At 44.8% G+C, this 22,663-nt stretch overlaps 1 protein-coding gene across 1 annotated transcript in view; it reads right to left on the reverse strand.

The window, feature by feature from the left end:
• Positions 1-845: 845 nt before the first annotated feature.
• Positions 846-22,663, reverse strand: part of SLC19A3 (solute carrier family 19 member 3) — a 550,876-nt gene continuing 529,058 nt past the window's right edge. The window contains exon 6 of the mRNA XM_086943756.1: positions 846-1,088. Coding sequence (XP_086799882.1) covers positions 1,068-1,088 — 21 coding nt within the window. The 3' untranslated portion in view covers positions 846-1,067. The remainder of the gene's footprint in view (positions 1,089-22,663) is intronic.

Raw genomic sequence — 22,663 nt, forward strand, 5'->3', positions numbered from 1 at the left:
TTGGTGGTTGACCATCTGTAGTGCTGACTTATTGCAGGTCTCAGCTGTAATACATTTACAACTGCTTTGGGTCCTTTTTGGCTGCACTGTCTTTGAAAGGGAAGTTTGTGAATAGCAAGAGCTTTCTCTTTTGTTGGTGGATGTATGTCCTACTCTAAATCCCTCCTTACACCTATTCCTGATTTCCCAGCCACTCTCCGCTATCCCTCCCACATTTGCTTCTAAGGCCCTCATTTTAAGTTGGGCGAAACAGTTGGAGTGTTTGACACACATTGTAAATAACTATCTCCCCAGCGTGAGATATTTACCACATGTAGTAAATACCTTCTATTACAACTCTATGGCATTCAAATGAAGCATAACAGGCAGAATCGGTATTTAACAACCCCAATTCTGCATGTTTTGCCTTTTTTATGGGCCTTTCCCCCCGGGACATTTCGGCAGATTAGACCTGCCTAAATTTATGAGTGAAAGAAAGTGAATTTGTGTGATGATTATCACACAGCTCGTAATAATGATTCTTGTGCAAACACGTTTGCAAAGGGATAATTTTAGCCCCACACTTGTAATCTGGCCCTAAATGTGCAGAGGTCTTTACAGAGAAAATATACGAAAGGTGGATGTGGAGGTGTATCCATGTAGGTTTGTGCATTTTGTAATACACAAGTAGGACTATTGGAGTGATACTAAATGTACTACAAAGTGCAGTTTGTGAATAGGTGCTCTTGAAGTGTGAGTTGTTGTGAAATTCTGTGATTCACGTTTCTTGGTTACAAACGTAGCCAGCTACAACTTTTAACACTGAAATGAACATTCTGCTGTTTAAATCAGCAATGCAAATTAATACTGAGTATGAAAATGAGTGATTTATTGAGTCCCACATTCACAAGTTATTTGTCCAGGAACAGGCTAATGCAATGTGATATGTTAAAATAAAAACACAAGAATCAGAAAAGTCGCGTTATCAAACGGTGGTTTTTTTTCTTCCACAGTTGGTTCAGTGCTCGATAACCTCTTGCCACATACACATTTGTATAAGCCTCTTGCAAAAAACATCCCAGCGATTATCACATAGAAGGTGGCATAAACTGCAAGAGAAAAAAAACACGTGTGTCAGACATAATAAAACAAAAGTGCAATGTAGTGCATTGCAAAGGCAAGCATTTTTTAAATTTATGATAATAGCCAGCAGCAGTTTAATTATCCACCAGGGAATACATTCAAGAAAGGAATGACCATGAAAATTCCTTATCATTAATTAACTAGCAGTAACCACATTTCCAGTAAACAAGGAAGGCATGTTGATGTATTTCTTATGACTAACTAGACTAAATATTCAAACTAACTCATAGCTAAAAAAATATGTAACTTGCATCAGCGTCGGGAAATTTTGCACTCCTCTTCTGTACGAGTGACATTTACACAAACAACCAGTGCACAAAATACATTTTCATTGACCCATTGAAGTAAAACCAACTGTTTACGTTACTGTCAGTGCAAAGACTGATTTTAAGATGGACCTGTGCAACATTAGAAGCATATCTCATTTTATAAGAATTAGCCGGAGCACTCGCTTGTTTCCTGAAGATTCCTCTTCCATTTCAGTCATTCAGTCAGTCAAGCCACTTTATTTGATTATTTAAAATCACAAAAAGTACAATACACATTATTAAATTTGCACAAATATATCAAATGTAAAACAGTATGGGCGATTAAAACAATAAAACAGCATTTTTTTAAAAGATAATTCATTAAATTTGAAGGCAGTCAGATAAATAATAAATGAATTCAATATAAAATTAAATAATTTCAAGCAGGGTTTATCGAAGAGAATCTCTCTTTTTTTTTTTAAGTCGTACAACTGCAACCAGAAAGCTAGCGATATTAAAAATGACGTTACAACGCGTTATTTTACAACGCATACCGTAACATCGCAATTTTTACAAAGCAGGAACCATTACAATGCATGCCATTACAACGCATGTCATTACATAGCAAATACTATTACAACGCATGCCATTACAACGTAAGTATAGGTAAGTATATCTTTTTAAAAAAAATGTAATTAAGTTAATTTAATTAATGTAATTTAATAAATATAATTATAATATTTTTAGAAAAGTAATTAATTTAATTTAATTTAATTATTGTAATTTAATTAATATTTAAATTGTGATTAATTTAATTAATTTAACTTAATTTAATTAATGTAATTTAATTAATGTATAAATAGTAAATAATATAATTTAATTTATTACAAAAAATATAATTTTAATAATTTTAAAATAATAATTAATATAATTTAATTTAATATAATTAATGTAATTTAATTAATTTATAAATTGTGAATAAAATTATTTAATTTTATTAATTTAATTAATTTTAAAATTGTAATTAATTTAATTTAATGTAAGTAATGTAATTTAATTAATTCTATAATTGTAAATATTGTAATTAATTTAATTTAATTAATTTAATTTATTTAAAGTCGTAATACCCCTGTACCCCTTAAACCAAACCCAGCCCTAAAACCTAAAAATACCCCTGTACCCCAAAAACCAAACCTAGCCCTAAAACTTAAAAATACCCCTGTATCCCAAAAACCAAACCCAGCCCTAAAACCTAAAAATACCCCTGTACCCCAAAAACAAAACCTAGCCCTAAAACCTAAAAATACCCCCGTACCCCAAAAACCAAACCCAGCCCTAAAACCTAAAAATACCCCTGTACCCCAAACACCAAACCCAGCCCTAAAACCTAAAAATACCCCTGTACCCCAAAAACCAAACCCAGCCCTAAAACCTAAAAATACCCCTGTACCCCAAAAACCAAACCTAGCCCTAAAACCTAAAAATACCCCTTACCCCAAAAACCAAACCCAGCCCTAAAACCTAAAAATACCCCTGTACCCCAAAAACCAAACCCAGCCCTAAAACCTAAAAATACCCCTGTACCCCATAACCCAAACCTAGCCCTGAACCCTAAAAATACCCAAAATCCCAAAACATATACCTCAGTACCCCAAAACATATACTCCTATACTCATACTTATTTTTTTAAATTACATAAATTAATATATTAAATTAATTTTATAAAAATACATAAAGAAATATTTTTAATTATTTTTAATATTAATTAAATTAATTAAATAATGTAAAATAAAATTTAAAAAAATTATATACTTACCTATACTTACGATGTAATGGCATGCGTTGTAATAGTATCTGCTATGTAATGACATGCGTTGTAAAGGCATGCATTGCAATGGAACCTGCGTTGTAAAAGTTGCGATGTAATGGTAGTGCGTTGTAAAACTTGCGTTGTAACGGGTGTTTCCCGAGCTGGCCTGACCTGTAAAAAACCCTTGCCCCTCAAAAGAGGAACTAGAAACCTCCTTCGAATTTCTGAATAAAAATCACAAAACATTATAAAGTGCAAAGTGTCCTGAGGTGAAAAATTATCACACTGACATGGTCCTAGATTCTCAGGTTTACTCCACCCGAGATGTTACCCAGTGAAAAATGAATTAAGTTAAAACAGAATCTAGTCAGGAGCCAGCGATGGAAGGGCTTGGTCACTAATCTCAAATAGGGCTGAATAGATGGAGAGGATATTGTCAGATAGTGCTCCCTGACAAGGGGTTTCTGTAGCTCCCGCTCCTCATGTTCCAACAACATTATATTCAAGAGTTGTGATTTAGTCCATTTCACATCTTCCCTTCTGATGCATTCCGGAAGGTCAAAAGGATCAGGGCGTCCTAATTTAAAAAACATACACTTAACAATGGCCAAACACGGGATGCTACTGGCTTTATCCAGGGAAACACAATCCTGCAGAATCCGATGGTTCAGGGATAAATCTGGATTAAGCCATGTTTTGAGCCAGCAAACCAACGGGGCAATTCTCATTAAATCAGATACATAGCCCATTCCAAGTTCCTGATGGATGGAAAAAGAAGGGGTAGATTGAGGGACAGACAAGAGGTACCAAGAAAATCTATTGTCCCTATTCTGTACCCCTTCCTGCTTGTTATAGCTCCAAATCATTGAGCCATATGTGGCAATAGCCAAACATTTGGATCTATAAATACCAAGCATGGCTTCAAAAGGTCTAGCACCCAGTCGTTGAGCAAACCCTAAGAGGGCTGTCATTGACCTAACTACAGCAATCTTTTTTGCATTCTGTTGGGGTACCCAGGAACCTCTTTCATCGAATAGCACCTCAGATAAGTAAAAGATGGCACCCTAGATACATCTACTCCATTACAATAAAACCATTTAATTCTCCTATTTCTTTTACCCGTTATCATACCATGCAATTTCCTGTTGTTAACTATCAGATCCAAGAATTTCATAAAGTCACCAAAAGCATTCAGAAATCTCTGAAGGCCTGTAGCAGTACGAGCTAATAGTACTGCATCATCTGCATAGAGGAGAACCGGGATAGTTAGTTCTCCTCCACGCGGAATACCCAAACATGCCTCTGCCAAGGATTTTTCTAAAGCATTATTATAAAGGGTAAAAAGAAGAGGGGCCAAAGTACATCCCTGTCGGATGCCCCTTCCTCATTTAAAATGCCTAGTACATTTACCATCCTGGGTGACCCTGACTGTTGCAGAAAGATCCCGATGCAGCTCAGCCAGAAAATGAACTAGAGGAGGATCAATGCCCATATCTAGCAAAATAATCCACAGCTTCGACCTGTTAACCAGGTCGAACGATGAAGAGAGATCCATAAAACCCATACATAAAGAACCTTCTTTAGCTATCGTATATTTGCTATTGTAAGATGTAGATTCAGACACTGATCCAAAGCACTTCTTCCCTGTTTAAATCCATATTGAAGGTTGGAGAGGACCTCATGGACACTTCACCCAGTCTGTGATTTTGGCCAAAATAACTTTGCCCAAAATTTTAACGGCAGAATCAATCAAGGAGATGGGTCCATAACAACAAGGATCCCCTCTCTGACCCTTGTTAAAACCTGGGATGATTGTTGATAGGGCCCAGGATGTAGGAAACCCCTGAGTACCCCAGGCGTTATAGACATTAGTTAGAATCTTTGCCCAGAATTTGAGATCACATTTGCACAGATCTGCCGGGACACAAGTAGGGCCAGGCGCTTTATTATTAGAAGTCTCTATAATTGCATTTTCTACATCCACCTCCTCAAATATCAGTGGGAGCGAGGCCCGGCAAGTCACTAAACTCAGAAGGGGGTCCGGATCCACAGTGAGCCCATAGATTGCCTCAAAATGCAAAATCCACTGCTCCTCGGTGACATTGCTCTCCATACGATAATTCTCTGCACTGGAAAAAAAGGTGTGTTAACATTGGCCCGTCTGCGCCCGTCCGCAACCGGCCGGGACCAGGTGTCAGGACCCTTGGCTCAGCGCCGTGGCATTCCAAGGAAAACCTAATTGCGCTTAATAGCACTACCTACTCCATTAGCCAACATACACAGCAGATTCTGAGGCGGGAGAACATACTGAAACCCGCAGCTGAAACAGCCAAAAAAATACTCGACCAGAGAAGGAGAGCAACGGTAACGTCATTGAGCGTCAGCTTGCTGAACACTCGTTCGCTCCAAAAACACCATCTAGAGGTATTCTCCCTGCTCCAGGAGGGGAATATAGATATACTAGGAGTTACGGAGACATGGTTGGATGATTCATCCGCACCCGACCTAGTGGCCGCCCTCCCACCCAACTTTGGTGCTATCTCTCATAACAGAAAAGATGGCAGAAAAGGGGGAGGAGTAGCGCTGCTATATAAAAATGCCTTTAAAGCAGAAACTATCTGTGCTGAATGCATTGAGGGAGCAGACATCCTAGGCGTCAAGTTCTGCTCTCCCACAAATTGCCTCACGATAATCATCGTATATCGCCCGCCCAAAACCCCCCCAACATTTTTAGAACCTTTCTTGGGTCTGGTCCACGACCTCCGTACAAGATATGAGGGTCTCGTGGTAATGGGCGATTTTAACCTCCACTGGGAGATTTTAACCTCCAGTGGGAGGAGCCCATTAGAGACATTACGTCTAAACAGCTTGAAGACGCAATGACCGCACTAGAATTAACCCAGATTGTAACAGGCCCAACACACATGAAGGGCCATACCTTGGACCTGATATGGACTTCTGTTCCTGCCCTGCGCCCAGTCACTTCATTGCCCTGCATTTGGTCAGACCATTACCTCTTACAGGGTAGCTTAGCTTTTCCGAAACAAGAAAGCATCTCAGCCGACAAATGGCGGGTAGTGAGAAGATGGAACTCCATTAATCTGGATACTTTGCTATCTACTTTACTGCAACCCTCCCACCTAAACAGACTACCTGAAGATGACTTAGAGAAGGCCAGTCAAAAGCTATCGCAAAAACTAGAATCTGCAATTGAGGTGGTAGCCCCAGCTCGTAAGATAAAAATCAGGGAAAAAGGCAAAGGCGCCCCTTGGTTTAATGACGATTTGAGACTCCTAAAACGGGCCCTGCGTCAGTGCGAGAGAGCCTGGCGAAAGGGGTATGATCTTAACTGCCAGACTCTATATAAGGAAAAGCTCGCCTTGTATAAACAAGCCATCAGAACTAGAAAAAGTGAGTTCTACGAGAGCAGAATTGCCACAGCACCTAACCCCCAGAAGGAAATCTTCCAAGTACTTACTGAACTGAGGAAAAAGAAGGAACAACCGCCTTCTTTTACGCAAGAGGACTGCCATAAATTTCAATCCTTCTTTACCTCAAAGATATCCGACCTTTTGATAGAAATCGAAAGCACCCCCAGATTCGACTGCCCGGAAACTCCGCTAACTCTTCCACCCACAATCACAGATCCTTTAACCTCCCTACCCCTACTTACCAAGGACTCCCTGACAAAAGCGATGAACCAAGTTAAATCAGGTTCCCCGGCGGACCCTTGCCCCCCGCAGATATTTAAACAAGCATGGCCAGGCCTTGAGGAGGATATTTTGTCGCTCCTAAATAGCTCCCTAACCTCGGGACTAGTCCCCTCTATTCTTAAAGAAGCGAGACTGACCCCCCTGCTAAAAAAGGCTGGTGCCGACACCAAGATTCCAAAGAATTACACGCCCATATCTCAACTGCCTTTTTTAGCAAAAATACTAGAACATCATGTGCTGTCCGCCCTCTCGCACCACCTCGAGAGTAACGCACTACTCGAACCCAACCAAGCTGGGTTTAGAGCCCACAACAGCACGGAACTAGTCATGTTATCAGTACTAGATGACCTACGTCTTAAAACAGATAATAAAGATCCCTGTGCCCTGGTGCTACTCGACCTCTCCGCGGCATTCGATACGGTCAATCATGACCTTCTTTTGTTGTGGTTGGGGGAGTTTGGCATCAAGGGCACGGCCCACGCCTGGCTGACCTCGTTCCTCGGTGGACAGGTTCAGAAAGTACAACTGGATGACATGGTGTCAGAGGCTGCTAAAATCACATGCGGCGTCCCGCAGGGCTCTGCCTTGTCCCCCTTGATGTTTAACACGTATCTTCAGCCCCTCATTTCATCTCTGAATCAGATGGACTGTAACATATGTAATTATGCTGACGACACCCAGATCATCATTCAGATAGGCGATTCCCCTATGGCTGACCAAAAATTGAAGAATATTCTAAAATTTACCGTCAACTGGATGACGGCAAATTTTTTAAAGATCAACCCGGACAAGACGGAGGTTCTTCCTATCACAACTTCATCTAGCCCCTCGTGCGACCTCCTTTGGCCATCCGAATTAGGGAACCCCCCAATACCGGCAACAGCAGTAAAAAGCCTGGGCATAATCATCGACACAAATCTCTCTATGTCAGCCCAGGTCTCGGCGGTGGTGGGCACCTGTGTAGGCCTCCTGAGACAACTGCGCAAGCTAGCTCCCATCCTAAAGGCAGACACTATCAGACGAGCAGTGTCAGCCTTAATTCTGGCCCGACTGGATTATGGCAATGCCATGTATTTCGGCATTCCGAAAAAACTCACCAAGAGACTCCAGATCGTCATGAATGACGCGGCCAGACTTATATATAATAAACCAAGAAGGACACCGGCCACCCCCCTCCTCTGGGAGCTACACTGGCTGCCAGTGAATCAACGAGCCAAGTTTAAGGGCCTATGCATTACGCAGAAAGCCTTATATGGGCAAGCCCCGAAATACATCAAAAAATGCCTTGTCCCATATGCCCCTAACAGGAACCTACGCTCAGCCAACGCCGCCCTATTGATCTGCCCTAGGATCAAACGATCCACCATCGGTGGTCGGACATTTTCCCACACAATGCCCAAAGCCTGGAACCAACTGCCTGAAAATCTGCACAAAGAAACCAGACTCCTGCCTTTTAGGAAAAAGCTAAAAACCGTGCTCTTTCAAGAGGCATGGGGTAACATCTAGTCGGTTTTCTCCCTGCCAGTACTCACTCGCCTGCTAAGCGCTTAGAGACCCCGGGGTGATAAGGCGCTCTACAAGTCTAAAATACAAATACAAATACAAATACATTGGCCCAAAATCTCAAACTGTCTTTTATTACTTCTACTGATAAAAGTGTGTTCAAAACTTCTTCTTTAATCTCCTGTTTACGTAAATGAACCGCCAACTTATATGATTTCCTCTGGCTTGCTATACGTTCCCTATCTCTAGGAGTATTTTTCAAAGCTTGGAGTAGATTTCAATGGGCCTGTGAGCAGTTATTGTCAAACCACCTTTTCCCAACTGACGTCTTGGCTTGACTTTAACAGTCAAATCAGAAGCTATCTGACCACAGACTCCTTCAAAGGCTCTCACAATCTCCGCCTTTGAGTAGGTATGGTCCACACATTTAGCAATGTTATATTTTGCCTTTCTACAGAGATCAGCATGGAAAGAGCCAGGAATAACTTTGTACCATTTTAGCCTCCTCTCCTGGTCACTTACAGCCTGATTCATCAAGGTGAGTATTTGCTATTCCTTAATAGCGATTATTAAGGAATCGCTATTAAGGAATAGCAAAATGCTATTCACCAAGAAATCGCTAAATAAATTGCGATTTCTAATTATTCCTTAATTGCGATTAGCAAATTGCTAATCGCAATTAAGGAATATCTCCCCATTCATTCCTATGGGCCCAAAGGCCCATAGGAATGAATGGGAAGACATTTCAATGTGCGAATCGCAATTAGCGATTCGCATATTGAAATTGCGATTTCAAGGGTGCAGGGGTGTCCAAAGGACACCCTGTAGCACCCCTGAAATGTATGCTACATTGGTGTTGCGCACACACATGTCCCAAGGACATGTGTGTGTGTAACATGAAACTTAGAAAAATGCATTTAAATGCATTTTTCTAAGTTTCCGCTATTTACCACGAGGTTTGACCTCGCGGTAAATAGCGGGAAATTTTTGTGAATTTGCAATTTAAAAATATTTCAAGAATAGCATTTAAGGAATCTCTAATAGAGATTCCTTAAATGCTATTCCTCGCAAATATGCGAATTCTTAAATAGCGATTTTTGCATTTGGGATGATGAATCCCAAATGCAAAAATACCGCTCGCAAAGGGCCAGATTCTCAGAATCTGGCCCTTTGCGACCGGTTTTAACAATGATGAATCAGGCTGTTAGTGCCACATAGCTAACTCCCGCCTTTCCTGCTGTTCCCATCAGGCCACAATCTTCCTCTACCACTAAGATAACAGGATTATGATCGTTAAAAGGGGACACACTAGAATTATAAGACACTACCTTAGCTAGTAACGGAGCTGACAGAAAAATATAGTCAATAATAGTGTCCCTTTCCTTAGCTTTAAACATGGGGACCCTGTCAATTCGATCATTAAATCCGGCTTCAAAGAGGCAGGCTCCGGCCAGGAGGTCCTCCAAAGCCTCCCCCTGTTGTGGGTGCTCATAGTGAGGCATCACAGAATGAGCTGGACCCACATGGTCATCTATACAACAATCTATCTCACACAAATGAATATTAAAATTTCCCATAAGAATGATATAGAACAAAGTGGATTGTTTTGACTTATAATCTTCTTAAAAACTTTCCAAATGAAGTAAATGTTGATTCACCACATCACATTCCCCAGAATTATAAAAATTAACAAATAACATTTTAGGTTAATTAGGGGTTCATAATTCTGCTATCAAACAGTTGTGAGAGCCCGACTCCAACATCCTTGATAACCCTTTTAACTTTATTGAAAAAAGAAGCACCAGGCCCCCCTTGGCTCCACCAGCCAAAGCTGGACGTGCAGATGAACAATAACATTCAGAACCATCCAGCCGCCAAAAAGTGTTCGCCCTATCCCACCTTTCCTGCAGGTCAATTATATCATATTGTTTTTTGAATGACAACCATCTTGTGTCGTCCGTTTTAGATCTAATGCCTGCAATATTCCAGCTAATGATTTTACAATTTTGGACAAATTCAATTTCTAACTCCTGTTCATTCAAGCATGGGCCAGGAAAACAAACAGGTGGGACCTCTAGTCAGTCATTCATGTCAAGGTGAGACAGAGGGAGGAACCTGTTTGTTAAAGCTAAGTCTTCACTTCTTTGGCTTAGTAATGGTGATTGTAATTGAGGGTCTCTTTCTTCACACCAAAGAGGTCATTCCAGACACGGCTCAGACATACTATTTCAAGTAGAACAAGGAGTCTGATAAGACCTCTTCCAATCTGCCCCAGTAACAAATTTAGCATTCACGTGTAATCGTCTTACTGGGGGGTAGAAAAAACCCAAAGGCAGGACCCTAATGCCTCCCTTCACTAACTCAGAGGCATCCAATAAAAGCCTGTCAGCTATATCACATTTGTTAAAATCGACAATAATACAGTCACCGTCAGTTTGTTTGGGGCAGTTACCAATCCATCCGTCTTGCCATTATTATATTAGATGAAATCTCAGCATTACTACAATAGTGTTGATCTCACCAGCTTTTAGTTTTCCGTAATAGTGCCTTAGTGGATTCACTACCCTAACCACCAAGAGGCGGGACTCCAACTAAGAGAACAGCCAGCAAAGGGGTAACTTCTGGGGGGAGATCGAGTCTGCACGAATTAGGGCTTGGGCAACTCCCCTGTCTAACATAGAGCCCATCAATATCATCAATCATACCACTGGGTAAAAGACCTAAAGGGTTCTGAATAAACAAGGGGGTTAATCCTCCCTCTACCTGAGACCTTTTAACAGGCACAGAACTAGCCAGATGACTAAGTTTTAGCTTAGCCTGTGCCTGTATTAAGGGTTGACTAACCGGGTGAGGATCTCCCTCTTGGGGCACAAGCTCCTGGCAGCCCTCAGGTATCACAATAGAATCGACTGAGCTATGCAAAGTTCTAAGGTCCCTGATGTAGGAATCAATTCGCTCCCATTTCTTTAAGATACAAGCAAAACACAGGTGTTCAGAGTGTCAATTTTATCTTTGGCAATGCCAGTGAATATAGGTTCCATCCGGGAACTAAATATGTCGTCCACCGCATCGCACAATGTTCGTTGACTAATTTAATTTGTAGCAGACCCTTGCCTAGAGGAGCTCTTCTTTAGACCTTTGTCCCGTTTAATACATTTCTTGGAGACTGTCTTTTTCCTTATGCAACCCGGAGACAGCACTTTTGGGGCTTTTTCTGAGACCATCTGGTGTTCATTGATTACAGAGACTACCTTCCTTAATGGAGCCCCCTCGTTATTCAGAGCTTCTCTCCCCTCTTGGAGATTTTTTATCAAAACTATAGGTTCCAGCGGCACCGGGTTCTTATTCACTGTTTCAGTCACCACAGTCTCATCTCCAGTGATTGGAGAGGTACCCAGGCCCAATTCCTTTTCTGCGATGGGTATTTCCTTGCTCAGTACTCCCATCGCCGAAGTCAGGTAAGAAATTATGGATTCAGAATTTCTTGGCATTTTAGATTTTAACCCCTCCTGGTCCAAACTATAGAGTTGTTTACGCTTACCCATATTAGTTGTTAAGGGGTTGGCCCAGCTCAGCCTCTTCCGGCCACTGACGGGCACAGACTGGCCGTTCCCCTCACGGCATTCGTGTGTGTACTGGAGCCGTTCACCTCACAGCAAGGAAGGAATTCCCTAAAGCGCGTCCCACGCTGCGGAGGGTCAGCGGGGCTTTAGAGGATGCAGAAGACACCCGGATGATGCTCCAATCCTGCACCAACCCGGGGCTGCTGGGAAGCGTAGGCTGTTGCCCTCACGACGGTCCTGTAACATGCGGAGCCGTTCCCCTCACGGCGTTCATGTGTGCACTGGAGCCGTTCACCTCACAGCAAGGAAGGAATTCCCGAAAGCGCATTCCCATTTCACAATGTTATGATGTTGTGTATGTGTTATTTCAAGGAACATGCGTTGCCATTCTTCTCGCCCCCACAAAAGTTATTTCTTAGAAAACACAGCCACGGAGCTTCCTTTCAAGTACGTTTCTTCTGTGGTTTTCCAAACAGCACATAAACTGTACACAAAGTGCACCGAACTTTGGGGCACATTATCAAGAACAGCGTTAAAATTATCGCTTGTTTAGTGGCAGAAAACTGCAGCTAAACAGTGATAATGGGCTTGATAATATGCCCTGGAGAATTCCAATAGAAGCCCATGTTCACACTAGAACATGGACTTCTATTGGAATTCTCAAGGGCATATTATCAAACACGTTATCACCGTTTGAGCGGCAGTTATCTGCTGCTAAACTGGCGATAATTTTTAACGCCATTCTTGATAATATGCCCCTTTTCTCTCAAAAGAGTTAGCGGCCACTTCACAAAATATATGTATGAGTAGGTGAACTAGTACTCCTAAATTACTGTTTCAAACCCTAATCAATGCAAATCACAAAGATACAGGAAGTGATCTCTCTTTATGTCTGTCCTATCTCTCATCTGTAAAGTTCTCAGCCATGAGGGAGAAGAACTGCACATACATAGGGACATATTTATGTATAGGCTGTCCGTAAGTCGGTTTAAACCAACTGTACCCATTAGTACCCTACCGGATGAAAATCAGCTGACCCGGTTTAAACAGAGTGTCATTGATTTTCATAGTTGTTGCACCTTTTGGCCACTTGGGAGCCAAAGAATTACAAACGTTGGCCTGCCTGTGGTGGCCTGGCGCAGAGGTGTCAGGGGAAAACACTGCTTCTCATGGAGAGCCGAGGTGTGAATGGCTCAAGGGCCAGAGTAACACCAGGTCCCCTGCCTGGCTCTCGTAGGGAGAGAGGAACTGTTGTTGTCTGCCGTCTGTTTAACTGCGGCCGCACCCGAGTTCTTCATAGGTCTTTAAAAAGACCATTAACCTAACGAGGTGGAAGACAGGCTTTATTTTTTCCGGCAACATCTCAGTGCAGGACTCTCTGAGGAGGCACGATGCAATCGGTAATTCCTGCGGTGGCTCGAGATCGAGTTACAGCACCTCAGAGAAGTGAGGGAGCGGTGCTGCAATGCAGCCACCGACTGTGTGTGTGTGTGATTAACTAATTCCTTCCTTTTAATTAATCTGCATCTTTTTGTGATGACATTTCCCAACCATTTAGTAATAGGCCCACATTTTTTAATCCATGTCTCATTTAAAACGTTAATAGACTTATGCCTCACACTACTCGCTGATTCGATCAGAGCGCCTGCAGTTATTTTAGCTCGGCTCATGATACACTGATTATGACTTTTAAAATACAAATTGCTAGGGAAAGTTACCAAATAACAATATGTGCCAACTTTTACTGACAACACATTTGTCAAACTTCCGCTTAAATTAATTTCTTTTTTGTCTTTTTCTAAAAGCTGTAACTTTAATTTTACTAGTATTATTTTTTTATTACATTTATAATGCAAACCACAAAATAAATTGCATGTTGTAACCCAATTGGTGTTTACTCAAACGAAATGGTGCTTTAATGAATATATATGTGTGCTTGTGTTGCTGCCTATTGCAAATAGATAGATGTGTGTGTTTGTTTTACAGGTGGATGGCATCTGTACTCTCCTCTTAGCAAGGCGTGTCTATATTTAGTGGGCGCTCTGTCTACTTAACATATGGGTTGAGTTGTGACTCATTGGTAGAAAGGGTGTGTGGGCCAGCTGTTCCAGGTCCCTGGAGCTAAGAAAAATGTTCGGGGGAGGGGGTGGCTGATTCTTCTAGAAATAGGCAGAGTGGAGCTGCAGGAGCTCTAAGACGGGGTGAAAAACAACAAACTCATTAAGAAGCAAATGGTCTTTTAAGGACCTGTGAAGTGCTCAGGTGCGGCTGTGTGTGTTCCCCAGAAGCAGTCTCACCCGGGCTGCCACACACGACTTGGGGAGGGGTGCGGGCTGCAGCCCTTTGAGCTCACCTGTTCACACACGCCCGCTGCATTCTTCCCTGAACCCCTGAATCCCTAATCACTATTCCCATGCCCAGGGGGAGGCTCAGTGAGAAGTCTTGTACCTTCCGGCCCATCCCCGAGCACCGTTCCTGTGCTCCATGCCCCTCCAGTTCTGCTTCGCAGGCACAGAGCCGATAAAGCTGCACTCAGGTTTCTGGGTTTCCTGTCACAGGCCTAGAATTGCCAGCAGCTGCCCTGGAAGCCTGTTTGCCTTTTGCTAAAAAATATAATACCTGGAGAAGCAGAGACTCAGGCTTGAGTCTGAGGGTGTGTGTCTGCTGAGGCGTGCCAACTGATGCCTGCACGATGCTCACCCGTCATCCTGCTACTGCCTCCTGCATCCCCCACAAGGCTATGAAAGTTTTTTTTAACAGCTTTCCAGTCATTCCCTTACCCTAAAGCTACTTTTGTAGCACTATACAGGTGCCACTCCAGCTTAGCCTCTCTTCAGAGGAGCAGTCCTAGTGTATCCCGAGCTAGGGACTACATTAGTTTGGATGAGAACACGTGGTGTGGGGGAAAAAAGTCTTATTATGGAAGTTTGCCTTTAGTTCTTGTTCAGCGCCTGCCCCATCACACTGTGCATGCTGTAGAAAGGGTGCAGGTGCCTTTGAGTTCAGAGAGCTTGGAATCTAATATTGCTTTGCAAGTGGAAAGATCTGACTGCTGCATAGAGCTCCGACATCAGCAACGGCTGTCACTTATTGTCCCGGGCAGTTGTTAATCCTGCCGCTTTTAGGAATTGAGGTGGTGAGGGCGGGGAGCTAATATGAAGTCTGTGTGACCTGCTACCCCGGTGTTTGGGTTCCTGTTGTGTGTTTCCGTGAGAAAAATACAAGCTCCTCACACAAACGAATATTGACAAACTATCTAAAGAATGTGTGTCTGTAAAATGTCTGGGTTAGTAAAAAGCTGTGTTAGACAACTGCACGTTTGTATGTGAGTGTTACAGACAATACAGGATAAACATAGAGCAGGATGAACTCCGAGTGTGCTTGTGAGATCCGCATGCCTTTCTGTGTGTAAATGGGGTACCTGTTTGTTCACCCACCCACCTGGGCTTGGGCAGAGGCTCTTTTTTTGCTTTTCTTGTCCATGGTTTCCTTGCTCTTCTCTTCTTAACATTTGCTGTAAACAATTTTTGGCATCTCACGTTGCTGCAATTTCCACGACCTCCTCTATTCCTCCTGAACTTTCTATGTTTCCTTAACTCTGTCCTCTCTTCCTTCTTGAAGGCCCATTTGTCTGCCTCTCTGCCCTGCTGCCCACCCTGCCCCTGTTTGCTGAAGCTGCACCCATGTTTTCTCCTCTCTGCCTTCTTTCCCCCATTTCTGCCTCTTATGACCATTTTCTATTTCCCTCATCTACAAATGCCCAATTCTTTCAGTGTCTTTTACCTCATGCCTTTTTTTGCCTCTTCTTTCCTTTGTCTCCTCTGAACCCTTTTCCTCCTTGCTGCTCCCTCCCTTTTTCTTCCGCCTTCCCTCTTAGACATTCTTCTGCCCTCAGTTTGGCATTCGCTGAGGCACCATTGCTTTTCTCCTTCCCACCCTTTTGTTTGCCTCCTATCGGCTCCCTAGTACTTTCTCTTTACCTGTGTTTTATCTTTGCCACACTCCTTGCCACCCTTTCCCCTCAGCTTCACACCTTTCTCACCCCTCTTAGCCCGTTACCTTCTGTGTACATTTTCCTCATGTCCCTTAATTCCCCAATGCCCTTTCTCCAGCTCAATCCAATATCCCTCTGTTACTCCAGTTTCATCCTGCTTTTCCCTCTATCCTTAATGTACCCTTCACTTGTTTAGTGGCACTTCGATTGTGGAGAAGTCATCTGGAGCTCAGATTTCATGTCTCTAAATACACAAGAAGAGCCACGAGTGAGGAGTGTGTCAGGGGTTTCAGGTCTTGCCATTGGTTACCCTGCTCCCATTCCTCAGTTCCAAGACTCATACAGTCTATTTGTTGTAACTGCCAGTCCCAGGCCGGGTCCCTTCAAAACGACATGGACTCTACAAAACATTTCTGCACCGCACAAATCATGACGATGTTTTGAGTGGCATGTTGTAAAGACATGAATAACATAACATGCTCTGCATAGTCTAAACCTGGCACCAGGGTTTCATTTAGCTCAATTGAAGGAGTACCCTCCTGTTAAAGGTTTATTTTTTTAATTGCCCTTTAAGTTCAACCATTTTTTATCTTATTTGCACCAAGGTTAATCTTGCAGCTCAAAATGAGTGATCTCTATGTGCAATTTACATAATCCAATTCAAGTAATACATTTCTGTAAACACTGGCATTTGTAAATGTAACTCAACACTTTGCATACTCCGAAAGTAAGAACGATGCTTAACAGTGACACATTTTGAAATTAAGGTTGTGGAAATGAGTGATCTCAAAGGTGCAAAAGAATGTAATTGTTGGGGCAACATTGTAACTTTTTAGGTATTCATAAATATTCAAGATGCTGTTTCAAAATGTAACCTTTGGAATACCCGGGATCGGGAAAGGCCAGGCCAAGCAAGATAATCAGACCCCAAACAGCTGTAGCTGACCAATTGTATTTATTGGATCAATGTTAGTAAAGGTAATAAGAAACGAAAGTAACCAATAAGGCAAACCATGAAATAAAGGCAGAGTCAAATAATCATCAAGGAAACAAGCATAAGGGAAATGTCAACGATACCCATTAGCAGCACGGGTCCTTATGCCTATATGGAGCTCTCACCATCCTCCGCACGAATACCGGTCCCAGTATTCGCCAACGGAGGGCACTGTGCTAAGAAAAGGCCGAAAATGCCGTTCGTGTGCTGCTAATGGCTTTGGATGTCTCGCAGGGATGCAACGAACTTGGGAGGCCCAGCCGGGCTCTCTACCATGCAGTTCCCACCGAGATGAAGGGAGCAGCCGCTCGACCTCCTCCTCTATCAGGGCACAGCCTCAATGCTCCGTATCAATGCTTCTGTGATGTTACACGCAATGTACAGCATAGACGCGGCAAATGCCTCCGTGGCGTGCGTCTCTGCTAAGGTCTAACAAAGGTACTAACTGGCGGGTAGTGAGAGCGGGGGCAGAGAGCAGCCGCTCGATCCTGCCTCTGTATCCTCAATTCCCGTTTGGTGGAGTTGGTGGGGTCAATATGAGACGTTATAGCCACACCTACGGAAAGCGTCTCCTCCAAAATCTATCAAAGAGTGCCGGAATGACACTCAAGTCTCTATGGTCGGGAAGCGCGATGCGGTGAGCCGCCCTTGATCTCACCTATCTCTCTCGCGCTCCGGACTGTTGCGGGTGAAGAACGCCTCTGTGCAAAATCCAGGGCAGCCCTCGAGGATGGCAAGTAATCATAATATCTGACGCCGAGTCTCTGATGAGGCAAGCTATATGTAGGCGTTTCCGGTCGTCGAACAGGCCTCGCTAGGCATGCTGGTTGTCGTTGTTCTGCTCTGCGATGCCGCTGATTGTTTCATGTGCTGGATCGCGGAAAACTCGAAGCTAACGGCATAAGAGAGGAGGGTGAATTCATGACAGTACATCCTCCTCCCTTCAGCCCCTTCCCCCGGACCAGCACTATTTGGATACTTCCTGTGGAACGATGACACCAGACAAGGCGCATGGACTCCGGCCGCAGGCTCCCACAACTGCTCCTCCAGGCCATAGCCCTTCCAGGCCACAAGGTACCACAATTTGCCTCCTCTCCACTTGGAGTCTCTGATTCCCGCAACTTCGTACTCCACGTCCGAGTCCACCGAAACTGGGACCGTTATGGTACGAGCTCTTGCATAGGAGTGTTTAAGCAGCGAGATGTGGAAAACAGAATGAATCCGCAGATGCTTAGGCAGGCACAGTTTCACTGGGCTCATGCACTTGGAGATACGGTAAGGGCCGATGTATTTGGGATGAAACACGCTACGTTTGCAAAACCGTAAGTTCCTGGTAGACACCCAAACGTAATCTCCCACCCTGTACAAGGGCCCAGGCCTCCTTCTTCTGTCAGCCACTGCTTTGTACTTAGTCTTGGCGGCCTCCAAATATTCTTGCGTCCGCATCAGGGTGTTCTTGATGTGAGCGACCCTTTTGGAGGTCTCAGGCATCTGGCCTCCACTGATAGGGTGAAGAAAAGGCAAAAACCTGGGGTGATGTCCGTAGTTGCTGTAGAAAGGGGAAGCTTTGGTGGAGCTATGCATGGCATTGTTATAAGCGATTTCCGCTAACCATAGCAGATCCACCTATTCCTCCGTCCCTTGCTCAACGAAACAGCGCAGGTATTGCTTGAGAGACTGGTTCAGATGTTCAGTCTGGCCGTCCGTCTTAGGGTGGTAGCTCTTTGACATGGCCGATGTGACATGTAGAGCTGAACACCATGTCCTCCAGAACTGGGCTGTGAACTGCAAACCTCTGTCCGACACTATCACTCTGGGCAATCCGTGAAACCTTACCACCTGTCTCAGAAATATCAGAGCCACTTGGCCCGCAGACGGCACCTGCTTGCACGCGATGAAGTGACCCATCTTTGTAAGGTATTCGACCACCACCAGGATTGTGTACAACCTTGATCCACGGGTAGACCCACAACAAAATCCAAGGATATGTTCTCCCACGGCCGGCTTGGGGTAGGAAGGGGTTGCAGTAATCCCTGCGGACACCCATGATCCGCTTTCATAGTGGCACAGGTCAAACAGGCCGCTAAGCAGGTCTTGACATCTACTCTCATGGACGACCACCAGAAGTGTCTCCCCAGGCTATCCAAAGTTTTCTCCATACCGAAATGTCCAGCACAGGGTGAAACGTGGCACCAATTGAAGGCCTGCTTCCGAAGCTGAGGTGTCGGTATTAGCAACCGGCTACCATGCACCGGTATCCCATACCTGACCTGCCACTCCCTGTGACCGCGTAGCCATCTTCTCCAAGAAAAGGAACATATCCCATTCTGGATGCCCTTGAGAAAAGCATCCGGCTGTATCACCCCCAACACTGCATCGGGGTGGATGATGGAGCGCTCCTTGAAAAGCCGAGGTTCCGTAGCAGAGGATTGATGGGAAAGTGCATCCGCCTTCTTGTTATCAGCACCCGGTCGATACGTAATGTGAAAGTTAAAACCGGAGAAGAAGAGCATCCACCGTAGCTGTCGTGGGGAAAGGTGTCTCGCCGCCGTCATAAATTGCAGGTTCCTATGGTACGTGAACACGGTGACCACATGCCTGGCTCCCATCAGCAGATGCCTCCACTCCATGAAGGCGTCCTTGATAGCCAGCAGCTCCTTCTCCGCATTGTGATAATTGCGTTCAGCTTTGTTTAACTTCCTGGACATGAAGGCCACTGGATGCATCACGCCTGTATCATGGTCATGTTGGGACAGGATGGCCCCCAGCGACACCTCCGAAGCGTCCGCCTCCACCACGTAAGGTTGTTCCAGATTGGGGTGAGACAGCGGGTGAGACAGCACAGGGGCCGAGACGAAAGCTTTCTTCAGGGCTACAAACGCTTCCTGCGCCTCTTGATTCCATATGAACGATTGTGATTTCCGCAAGAGTTGAGTTATTGGGGCCACCAAACCAGAGAATCCATCGATAAAACGCCGATAAAAATTGGCGAACCCAATGAAGCTTTGTACATCCCTCACACCTCTTGGAACAGGCCATTCCTCCACCGCCTTGATTTTACGTTCCGCCATCTCTTGCCCATTTGGGCTCAGCATCACCCCCAAGGAATTCCACAGACATGACATGGAAGTCACACTTGCTTTGCTTGCAGAACAGCATGTTCTCGATGAGCTTCCTGAGCACCGATGTTACATGTTGTACGTGGTCTTCCTCCATGTTGGAGTATATGAGGATATTCTCTATGTACATGACCACGTACACATCCAAGATGTCACGGAACACTTCGTTGAAGAAGAACTGAAAGGCCGCAGGGGCATTGCAGAGCCCAAAAGGCATGACGAGGTACTCGAAAAGACCATATCTGGTCTTAAATGCGGTCTTCCACTCGTCGCCTTTCCTCATACACACTAGGTGGTATGCCCCCTTGAGGTCGAGTTTCGTGTAAATACAGGCCTTCTTCACCTGTTCCAGCAGCACGCTGATGAGGGGCAATGGATACCTGTTCTTGACTGTGATTGCGTTCAAAGCCCTAAAGTCTACACAAGGCCTCAGCTCCCCGTTGGCCTTCGGTATGAATCCCAAGAGCTTGTCAAGATAGGAGCGTAGATGTAAGTTTTCTGGCTCCGTTAAGGTATACAGTCTGCCGCTGGGTACACATGGGCCCGGAACCAAGTTGATTTGGCAATCATATATCCGGTGCGGAGGGAGCACCTCTGCCCTTACCTCGTCAAAGACGTCTCTATAACTGTGATATGCTTTGGGAAGGTCAACCTATTTTTCTGCTGCTGTGGCTACCCTGTGCATGAAGCCCTTGGCGTTGTCGCTTGATCCTTGACCTAAATGGCACTGCGGTAGACAATACAGACACGTCATCTGGAGTTCATGGGTCATCCAGTTGATCGAAGGGTTGTGCTTTTGGAGCCAGGGCAGACCCAATATCACTCCATACTGAGGTGCTCGAATGATGTTGAAGTCAATTACCTCCTTGTGCCATACTCCGTATTTCACAGGAAGCTCCCCCGTGTGATGCCCGATAGGTCCAGTCACCAGTCGTCTTCCATCCACAGCATATACATCCTCAGGGACTTCCTTGGGAATGAGGGAGATGCCCAATCGCAGTGCTTCCTTCTGGTCCAGACAGAGACCAGTGGCTCCGGAATCCACCATGGCCACCACAGGTATCCATTGTGCCTGAATATCTATGTATACCGTTATAAACAAGTGTTGCTGACGCGCCTGCTCCAGGCATGACAAAGAAGGGATGCATACATGACTCCATGAAGCCCCTTCACTATTCAGAGAGTCCTTCAGTTTTCCGCCGGCCCGTCAACTACTGCCGTCACAGTCTTGGTTGCTCGATATCGACTGCTCTTTGGTTTAGCCTGGCACTCACGGACGTAATGCCCCTTCTTGCCACAGTACAGGCAGAGGCTTTGTTTACGGCGTGATTCTTTTTCTGTAGCGGTCAGGCTAGCCCGGATGGCTCCGATGTCCATCGGTTCTGTTTTAGCGACGTAGCCGGACTCGGGGTTTCCTGGTGACACATAAGAGGGCAAAGGTTTTCCTTTTCTTTTGTGGTCTCCTTTCCGCTTGCTCATCCTATGATCCAATAGCATTACCAGGTTGATGAGCCCTCCACACGTTTTGGGTTGTGGGTCTATCTGCGCTACGACATCCTTGAGTTCATCGCTCAACCCCTGGTGAAAGAGCGCCGTTTGTTTGGAAACAGGCCACTTGGTCTCGCCCATCAGACGCCGATATGCGTTCACATATTGCAACAATTCGTTGTTGTCCTGACGCAGCTCCAGCATCTCCCTGTCTGCGGTGTAGGAGTCAGCCCTTCTGTCGAATACTTTTAGGAACTCCTCACAAAAGGCTCCCTAATCACATAGAAATGGGTCGTCCCTGCTCACCAGAGGTACAGCCCTTTGTGCTGCATTCCCCGCCAGGTACGAAATGAGAAAAGCCACCCTGGCTTGGCTGGTGGGCAAAAGCCTTGTGTTTGCAACACAGGTGCAATGCAACTTGCATAAGAAAGACCTGTACAGTGTTGGGGTCTCCACTGTACCTCTCGGGTGTAGCCAAAGGGATGGAGACGGGCATCTCCACCACCACTGCAGAGGAAGGAGTTGCGGTGGGGGGTCCTGCATCAAAAGGGTTCCGCTGTATGGCATCAAACCTTGCCTTTAGGTCTGCGGTTTCCTGTCTGGATGCCGCAAGCTCGACTTGAACCGATGCCAAGGCTGCCAACACGTCGTCCAAGGAAGCCATAGTCTACTGCCCGACTAGGGGTAGGTTAATGTTAATAAGGTCGGATATTTTGTAACCTTTGGAATACCCAGGATCGGGGAAGGCCAGGCCAAGCAAGATAATCAGACCCCAAACAGCTGTAGCTGACCAATTGTATTTATTGGATCAATGTTAGTAAAGGTAATAAGAAATGAAAGTAACCAATAAGGCAAACCATAAAGTAAACGCAGAGTCAAATAATCATCAAAGAAACAAGCATAAGGGAAATGTCAACGATACCCATTAGCAGCACGGGTCAATATGCCTGTATGGAGCTCTCACCGTCCTCCGCATGAATACCGGTCCCGGTATTCGCCAACGGAGGGCACTGTGCTAAGAAAGGGACGAAAATGCCATTCGTGTGCTGCTAATGGCTTTGGATGTCTCGCAGGGCTGCAACGAACTTGGGAAGCCCAGCCGGGCTCTC

Source organism: Lissotriton vulgaris, chromosome 11, assembly GCF_964263255.1.
Source record: "Lissotriton vulgaris chromosome 11, aLisVul1.2, whole genome shotgun sequence".
NCBI classification, from domain to species: Eukaryota; Metazoa; Chordata; class Amphibia; order Caudata; family Salamandridae; genus Lissotriton; species Lissotriton vulgaris.